This window comes from Neolamprologus brichardi, chromosome 10, assembly GCF_056152115.1.
Source record: "Neolamprologus brichardi isolate AB-2024 chromosome 10, ASM5615211v1, whole genome shotgun sequence".
Classification (NCBI taxonomy): domain Eukaryota; kingdom Metazoa; phylum Chordata; class Actinopteri; order Cichliformes; family Cichlidae; genus Neolamprologus; species Neolamprologus brichardi.
In genome coordinates, this window is record NC_142113.1 from 9435454 (window position 1) to 9444913 (window position 9460).

At 40.0% G+C, this 9460-nt stretch overlaps 1 protein-coding gene across 1 annotated transcript; it reads left to right on the top strand.

Annotated features, from left to right (window-relative positions):
* The first annotated feature begins 596 nt into the window (after positions 1–596).
* glra4b (glycine receptor, alpha 4b) lies at positions 597–9066 on the top strand. The gene is made up of 10 exons (XM_006799519.2): positions 597–655; positions 1118–1245; positions 2022–2089; positions 4868–5091; positions 6196–6278; positions 6373–6510; positions 6615–6829; positions 7465–7647; positions 8179–8271; positions 8383–9066. The coding sequence occupies exons 1-10, from the start codon at positions 597–599 to the stop codon at positions 8644–8646; spliced, it is 1455 nt and encodes a 484-aa protein (XP_006799582.2). The 3' UTR covers positions 8647–9066.
* Positions 9067–9460: the final 394 nt, after the last annotated feature.

Genomic DNA, 9460 nt, shown 5'->3' on the forward strand with positions numbered 1-9460 from the left:
GAGGGTAGAGGGGTCATTTTAATGTAAAGGTTCTCCTCCCTTGTTATTAAAATACAGTTTTCAGGCTTATTTACATGCCTCTTTAAAGTTTTTTAAAATGTGGGTTAAGCACCGGCAGAGCTGTGTTCATCCAGAAATTAAAGAGAAAAAAAAGCATAGCTATATGTGTTTAACTTTCATAATTAGGTCTGTTTAATAAAAGTGCTTATAAGCAGTACAGTTTGAATCCCAAATATTTGAAAGTGCAGATCTGAGGCTGCGTCGAAGACCATCGTCGGGGGCAACTCTGCTGTAAAAATGCTGCTGTCCCTTTAAAAATTCTTGCAGTAATTCCTTCAGCATGCATATGGCCATAAAAAAGAGATAAAGCTTGAAGTGATCCACACAAACAGGCAGGGGAAGGAGAAAAAAAAAGTTCTCTTGGATTTTGAATTATAGAGCAGCAGCTTCCTGTATTTTACACCTGCAGAGAGGGAGGGAGGCTCATCTGACTCCAGGAGCCAGCGCCTGAAAGTTCTCCGCATCTTCGTTTTCTTTTTTTTTTCCTTCCAAATTTTGGCTGTTTTTCTCTCATCTGTTGGGTCCACCAACTCAGAATGCTACTGCACATCCTGTGTCCACTGTGGGCTTCGTTTGTCATTTTTCAACAAGGCAGGTAAGATAGTTTTGAAAGTCTTTCCTTTCCAAAAATGCAAGCGCCAGCCTGCACGCTTATTTGAAGGGGCAGTTACTGTACCTTACATGCTCTGATACTGCATTTGCACTTCTTTAACAAAGAAGCTGCCGACACAGCTTTTTCTCTTTAAGTGGAAAGAAACATGCATTAAATATTTTGTAATCTATAATTAAAAAGCAACTGTTCCATTAGGTAAAAATACCCAATTAAATTTGCAAGATTTGAGAAACAGACCTTAAAAAAGAAAAAAGTAATTTCATGGATATTGTTCTTTTATTCAGAAAGCCTGCAATTTTATTCACAGCAGGACACCTTTAATCACAAAATGCATGTAATGTCCAAACTTAAATTTTAGCGTCTTAATCCAAATTAAGAAGCTAGACATTAAGTTCATATTTATGTCAGTGAAGCCAGAATCATCACTGCCCCATCACCCTGTAGGTCTGTGCAGTGTAAGGAGCTGAAGTTCCCCAGCAGGGCAGTCAAGCCGCCCTCTCCCTCTGACTTTTTGGACAAACTGATGGGACGCACATCTGGCTATGATGCTCGCATCAGACCAAATTTCAAAGGTAACTGCACTCCCACATGCAAATACTGCTCTATTTGAAAAGGTGTGAGAAAGAGTGCTGCTCAATTTGCACAACAATCTGTGCAGTGAAGTAGCACAAATCCTTCACAGATGGGTCAGAGGCAAGAGATGCTGCAAGCTACGATGTCTCCATGCGAAAGACTTTCTCCTTTTTTTCCTCCTCATGTGTTGTTACGGTTTCTGTGTTGTCCCACACCCTAAGGTGATGGTGTCTTTTCACAGACGTCTCTTTCACATCGTTTTTATTTGACAGAAATGTGCGGTCACCCTTGCATGTTACCCCAAAGGCCCTTTCCAGTCCAATCTTGTGAAACTGGCAGAGTCTCTTTCACATAGTTCCTGCACCGCCTCTAGGGTCAAATTTCATATATATTTCATATTTGCTCCACATCCTTGTCGGTGCATTGTGGATAAATCTCTGCTGATTATCTATAAACGCACCACTGTAAGTAAAACTGAATCAATAAATAATTGCCTCTTCGGAAATGACTCACTGAAATATTTAAAGTTCCAATGGTCGACAGATGGACTACGCTAATGGGAGCATACTGGAAATGACAACACAATTTCAGGCTTGTTATCGTGGATAAATCTTTATCAGGACACGGCATGGCATATTATGAAGGGAAAAAACAGATGTTGTGGTCCAGGAATCCCCTGCTCTTCATCAGCTTTAATATTTGATGTGTTCCTTTTAGAAAACATCATCAGTGGTATTTAAGGAAGCAGTGTTACTAAGATGTGTCCTCCCGTCAGGTTCTCCTGTCAACGTGACCTGTAACATCTTCATCAACAGCTTTGGATCCATCACTGAAACAACTATGGTGAGAAAACATCTGTTTTAAATTTATCTGCTCTTTTTCGAAGGTGCCATTGTACAACATACATTTTAATGACTTAAAAAAAAAACGGGTGTGTAACTTCGAATTTCTCAAATCCACACGAGTTCAAAAGTATACATACAGGCTCACATATATACTCACTTAAATCTTTTAAAAAGTGGTGCTGAAGGTTCTAAAACGTGTTATAACTTGACAAGGCCAAGGCCTATTAACTTTTTATTAGTGAAGTTAATAGACAGTTAATTGACAGTACTCATTAGACTGACCAGTACTCAGAACAATAGAAATGTCCAAGAAACCCAATGAAGATCAGACAAGGAGAACTGTAGATTCTCCTTTTTGAACTGATTTATTTTTTATTCATTGAACTGATGATTGTTTGATCATCAGAGGGTGCTGGCCAGGAAAGAAGGCAATGCTCCACAATTAGTGCTTTCATGCTCGAGTGAAATTTGCAGTTGCTCTGATGGACAAGCCAAAAGTTTTTATGGTCAGGCAAAGACTGAGTTGTTTGGCCACAATGACAGGAGGAGTAAAGGTGAGGCCTTCAAACCTGAGATCGCTGTACCAGCTAAGAAGTATGGTAGTGGTAGCATCATGCTCTGGGGCTGTTTTACCGTCAGTGGTACTGATAGATTGCACAGTGGCTGGATTAACGAAGGAGGAGGACTACCTCTAAATTCTTTAACTTCGCCTCAACTAAACAGACAAAAGTTGGACATAACTTAATGTTCCAATACAACAATCTAAAACATGCATCAAAACTGGTTTTGTAATGGATAACGCAGGATGAAACTTCTGGAATGGTCTTCCCAAAACCCTGAACTACATTTAAATCTGGGTCAGTGACAGACAATTTAAATGAACATTACTAATTTTGAGGGCTCAAATATCCAGAATTATGCAAATGAAAGCTTGCCATTTGTATGACTGTGACTGAACTCCTTTGGGCTTTACCTCCATTATCTCTTTATTTTTGTCACATATACTGTTACAGTGGTGGATGTTCATAATAAATACAGCCAAAGTTTCTAATATTGACATCGTATGTGCTGGTAATTCCAGTGAGGTAAAAGCTAAGGCTTCGGACTGCTCTAAACAGGCGATGGACCGAGGATCTCTACCAAGGAGCACATAAGACAAATAAGGATTATTTTGATTTATGATTCATGTAAAGCTACGGTAGTAAAATCCAAGAATATAAATATATAGTTGGAGGTGAGCATAATAGGTCCTCTTTAAAAATGTCACTTTGACTAAAGACTCAAGGAGCGCCTATAAATAGCTGAGCTTTTATGGGAGTGTCTGTAGCTAACATTTGTAGCCACTTTCACTGTAATAATGTTCAATATAAATTTGCATCATTGCCTCTAAGTTAGATGTCGTAGCTCATATTAATCCCTTCTTATACTCACAGAACATGTGAATAATGTACTGGAAACTATATTCACATCCTTTAATTCAGTCAAAGCAGTTATACTACAGCTTAGAGATACAAAACTACAACTTTAAGGTCCCGTATTCAGTATTTTACTTAGTAAACATGTGCATGAATTAGCATAAAATAAGTCAGTCAGTATCACAATCAATCTGTATAACATTTTGTAATATGATAACTGGCACTAATCTTACTCTGACTGATGTCTGAAGCTGCCAGTTAAAGCCAGTACCAAAACAAATGGAAAACCAATAGCACAGACCAATAGTTCCTGTGTCAAAATTTATAGGGGGGCAATTGTGCTTCTTTCCAGCTCCAACTTAGTAGCTTAGTTAAGTAAGTCTGCATGACTCAGAGTTGAAAATAATCCTTGTTAATTTACACTGGACCTTGGTGTCAGCCCCTCGGTTTATCTTCGGTCTGAAACAAGCAGTTTTAGCTCCCCTTTGTCGGGTCAGTTTGGTTGCCTCTCGCAAACCAAACAGCAGGCGGGTGGGGTTTCTGTGCTCACTGCCTGAGATGTGAGCCTGGGATGACTTCGTACAGAGCCAAGAGTAGAAAATCTGTCTGAAAATGAGTGTTTAAAACTGCCCGAAGCCCCGGGCTCACTGATGAGCCAAAAAGCACTGACCTCATTATTTGAAACTCTGGCCACATTTAATATGAGCATCCACGACTTTAATAGCAGTTGGAGAGCAGAGCTGGTTAAAGCTCATTTATGAGATGCATCAGACACTTTACTGTTTATTCATCTGAAGCTTCTCTTTTTTTGTTTGGCTCCTCTCCGACTCTTGGTGGAAGCCAAGTTTCATGTCATTAGATTATGACTGTTTAGTTGCTCCAAACACCATCTTGTGAGTGCATAACATAGTGTCAGCAAAGATCTTCTCATGTGTCTTTCTCTGTCAAAATAAGCAGCCATCCTTAATTTACAAGGCCTCTGGAGAATGTCTGGGGTTGGTCATGTTTGTTGATTTATTCACGTTTAGAGCCTGGAGAATTTGTGCATTTTGTAAAATACTAAAGGAGAGAGACATCAAATTTTAATTGATGAAATTGTAAGTGGAGTTTGCTGTTGTTCAGGTTATGGGAGCACTCAGGCCTGTTTGTCACCATTTGTCCCCAACCCAAACACACACAGACACACAGTCACGCCTGCCTGCTTAGAGGATGGTTCTTCTCTTTACTTTTGCCCTCTCGCTAAAATTAGATGCTTGAACATATGCAGCATACTTGCATGCATATGCAATATGCATATATAAATTTTTTCATCATTTATAAGTTTACACAGTTTTTAATTACTTGTTGCCTCCATAATTTAGGACTATCGGCTCAATGTATTTCTACGGCAGCAGTGGAATGACCCTCGACTAGCATATAAGGAGTACCCTGATGACTCTCTGGACTTGGACCCCTCAATGTTGGACTCCATTTGGAAACCTGACTTATTCTTTGCAAATGAAAAGGGAGCAAACTTTCACGAGGTTACAACAGACAACAAACTGCTGCGGATCTTCCAGAACGGAAATGTTCTCTACAGCATCAGGTGAGTCATTTTATGTGTGTTTATTAAATACGGGGGGTTAAGTGTTAATAGTACTACAACTATCAAACACATTCCCAAAAATGCTTTGATGGGTAGCTCAGTGAATATAAAGTCTATTGAGAAGTACTGTAAACATCCAAGTGTATGGACTGCTACATATTTGTTTCACTCCAGTTCAGTTCAGTTGTAATTGTACTGTCCAGCATGCACTGTGAGCAAGTTCTTGTTAAGCAGCTACTGCAGGCTAAAGAGGAATCAGGTCAGTAATGTGCTGCTAAAGCGCTGGTAAATCGTAGCATAATGGTAAAGAGTTATAAATAGAAAGAAAAAAAGAAGCATTAATTCTAGTAATTAAGATAAACAGGAACAAAATCCTTAACCCTGGAAATCTTTTTTTTTTTTTAAGGTTGGTTATATTATTTATGGCCCCACTTACTCACTTGGGGATAACCACAGTGTCTGTGGACGACATTAAACCAGGGTCATTTATGTTCCTCCTTTCTGCAATAATGCTCATTTATGTGAGAGGCTTTGCTTTGTGAGTGCAGGAGGGGAAAAATAGAGAAATAGGTCAGTGAAATGAACAGCATAATACATCATAATTCAACAAAGAAAACTGTGACAGCTAAAGAACATCTGTTCACCTGTACTAAATAACGGAATGCTTTTTAATCTCGGTCTTTATGTTCTGTAACCGGGGCACATCCCTATTTTTTCTTTTTTCCCTTTTTTAAACTGCTGGTGGTGATGTGTGTGTGTGTGTGTCTCAGCCCATTTTTATATCAAGCCCACCATAAAGGCTGACATGATGTCTGTCAGCACCTGTCAGTGCTTTCTGCAGCTTGTACAGGGGGCAGTGAAATAGAAAAATGGAAGGGAGGACAGGTGCCGGAGAAGTTTGAGCTGCTTGATGTGACCACTGATGTAAGGTGAGTGTTCAAAAAAAGGGTTTGAGTGACACATGAGTAAGAAATAGCCAGTACTGTGGAGTTCACAGGTGGTCGTTAGCCAAGTCCCCCATTTGCCTTTTTGCCTATGGGATAAGGTTCGAGGGTAGCACCTTTTCATGTCATATACTATTATGCTGCCGCTTCTGTTTTCCAGACTGACACTCACGCTTTCCTGTCCCATGGATTTGAAAAACTTTCCGATGGACAGCCAGACGTGCACCATGCAGCTTGAAAGCTGTGAGTTCATCTTTTTAGGCAGGCTAAGAAAACATTACATACAGGTTTTGACATAAAACTACTGCGTACTGTACACTTTCTCTTTCGCCTCTAGTTGGTTACACCATGAATGACCTGATTTTTGAATGGCTGGATGTGGGAGCAGTGCAGGTTGCTGATGATCTAATGCTCCCTCAGTTTGTGCTAAAAGAGGAGAAAGGTCTTGGTTACTGCACCAAGCACTACAACACAGGTACAGGACATATGACGACCCACTGTCCTACATTCTCAGTACACACTGTCCATCACCTTCTAATAAGACTTTCAGTTTGCACCTCTGCCTCCTCCTGTCATCAGGTAAATTCACCTGCATTGAGGTCAAATTCTACCTAGAGCGCCAAATGGGCTACTACCTGATCCAGATGTACATACCGAGCCTGCTGACTGTCATCCTGTCTTGGGTGTCGTTCTGGATCAACATGGATGCAGCTCCCGCAAGGGTGGGATTGGGAATCACTACTGTGCTCACCATGACAACACAGAGCTCTGGCTCCAGGGCCTCCCTGCCAAAGGTCAGAAGCTAATTTCAGCAAGTTATCTGCTGTTTACTAAAAAGATGAAGTCAGCATGGAAATACAGAGGGGTTGTATGATTCCAAGAAAGTCAAATCAGATAAAATAGATTTAACAAGAGAATTTTTTAGCACCCAAATTTCAGTTTCTAATTGGACTACTCAACCTCACATTCATATTTAGCATCACCAGTCAGCTTAGCATGCATTTTATCGGGCTGTGGGATAATTTCGTTTTAACTTTTTTCTAAGTGAATGGTATAATCAGTTTAATAAAAAAAATGTATTTAACATAAATATTATAAATGGAAATAATTAAATAATATAAAAATACAATAATATATCATCTTTCTTCACTCAGTCCAAAAGGAACTCCTTGCTGACCACATCCCAATGCTGAAGAACTACCTTAATAATGCACATTAACGCAATTGAATAATAGTAATATTCCAGTTGTATTTTTAAAAAAGAAATCAGTGGCTTATACTTGATGCAAACTATTTTTGCTATGTTGACAGGTTTTATTAGTATTTTCTTTTGTGTATATGTACTGGAGGCTTCATTCAGCTGAGCTGGTGTTAAACTTCTTTCTGATTCTGATATTAATTGAGACAGTTGATTGTTATGGTTATGCAGGTATCCTATGTCAAAGCCATAGACATCTGGATGGCGGTGTGTCTTCTGTTTGTGTTTGCTGCACTACTGGAGTATGCAGCCGTCAACTTTGTTTCACGCCAGCACAAGGAGTTCTTCAGAATGAAAAAGAAACTCAAAGAGCAGCAGCAGCAGCAGCAGCAGCAGCAGCAGCAGCAGAGAACTGTAAGTGCAGCCCACCCACTCAGGCCCTCAGGCAGCTGTCACCTGCTATTCCCTGTGCCCAGCTCTGCACGAGCTGCTACTCAGCTGCATGCTACACTCCAGTCAAGAAAAGCACACAGCACTGACCTGTGATTAATTCAAACCATCACCTTATTCTACTGCTGGCTGAGTGTTCTCAACATCATGGATATCATGAGAAAGGGAAGAATAAGGAAGACAAATTAGGATAAATTACCCTTAAACTAGATGAGGCTCTTCTTTTGGCCAGTTCTTCACATTTTTGAGAAATTTAGCCTTCATTAAGGCAAGTTAAAGCAATGTGATAGCAGCTGAAGGGCTCTTTATACCTTTTATAATATTTATACCTCAGTACACCCGACATCTGCTTTGATCTGCAGTGCAATACAATGCATGTGGCCTGACATCTATGCAGTAGAGCAAAGTTGTGCCAGTTTTGCAAACTGTTCAGTCAGTGCAGTCTGTTTGACGATTAAATAATTGTGCCGGCTTTCCCCCCACACTCACCCGCAGGGGACCGGTGACAGTAAGGTGAAAGGAAACAACATGTCAGGGAACAATGCTCCTCATGGGAATGCATCCCAGCAGTGCAGTGCCTGTGCCAGGGTATGTACTGTTGCCTTGCTCGCCAGCCAATTGCTGGCTCCAAAAAAAGAAAAAACAAACAGTTTAGCTTAGTGATTTGCAGTGAGTCTGTGCTGTGTCTTTGTCTTCCAGGAGGAGGAGCTGGAACAGCAGGGTTTTCTGCTCCAGAGTATTGGACTTGCACTGTCCTCTCAGGAAATGGATGCAACACCCATTTTTGCTGATCTACCTCCTGGTTTGGGTTTCTATGAGATACGGAGGCGTTTTGTGGATCGGGCCAAAAGGATTGATACCATCTCCCGAGCTGTTTTTCCCATGAGCTTCCTGATGTTTAACGTCCTTTATTGGGTTACCTATAAAGTTCTGCGACATGAAGACATCCAAGGAATACTGTGACAGACTGAGGACCATGAACAAGTTGGCTACTTCCTTCACTGAGTCCTCAGTTGAGTCATGCAAGATGTGTTTTGACTGCATGTTCAGTGCCACTGAGCAATTCTGTGACCTGGAAGAGTCCAGCGGTTTCTTTACATTTTGAATAACAAAATGCACTTTTTATTAGCACTCATGCATTTTCACATTAGGTTATTGTGTGCATTTACAGTTCCATCAAGTCAAAGTTCTATAGAGGAAAATCTGTGCGTGCAGTTGCTGTAGCCTCACATGTACTCAGACTGCACCTTTACTTTTTTACTGTGCACGAATTTTACAGATGCCACGGTGGGCATTGTGCAAAAACACGTGTCTGCAGTATCATTGAAAACATGTACTTGTTATTCACCGTAACTGTGATTCAAAGGAATCAAAAGAGTCTGATTGCAGGCTGCAAAAATTATGGAATATGAATATATATGATATTAGGTTTCCTGCTGAAGGAGCTCAATCTGTAATAAAGACTTGAATATCCTGTTTGAGAAATATGTTTGCTTGAAAAATACTTTGATCTCTTTGAATTAGTAATATTCATCTCAACCATCTGAATCTTTAGTTTCATATCTGCATACTGGCCAGATGTTAATATTATAAATATTGTATCAGGAACAAGAGTAACATTATGTAAATGCAATTAAAGGAAGAAATATAGTATTATTAGAAACTAACAACTTCCAGAGAGCACTGCATTCCAAATAGTTTCTATTCATACGGTATTAAACACAGAGAAATAATCATTAACTACAGTGAGGAAATAATGTTTCAGTTTTTCAGAACC

Bases quoted from the DNA above. Each gene is read 5' to 3' on its own strand.
- glra4b (XM_006799519.2), top strand. From the start codon at position 597: ATGCTACTGCACATCCTGTGTCCACTGTGGGCTTCGTTTGTCATTTTT. The intron at 6,511-6,614 runs GTACAGGACATA...TCCTGTCATCAG, and splicing joins CACCAAGCACTACAACACAG to GTAAATTCACCTGCATTGAG. The intron at 6,830-7,464 runs GTCAGAAGCTAA...ATGGTTATGCAG, and splicing joins CCAGGGCCTCCCTGCCAAAG to GTATCCTATGTCAAAGCCAT.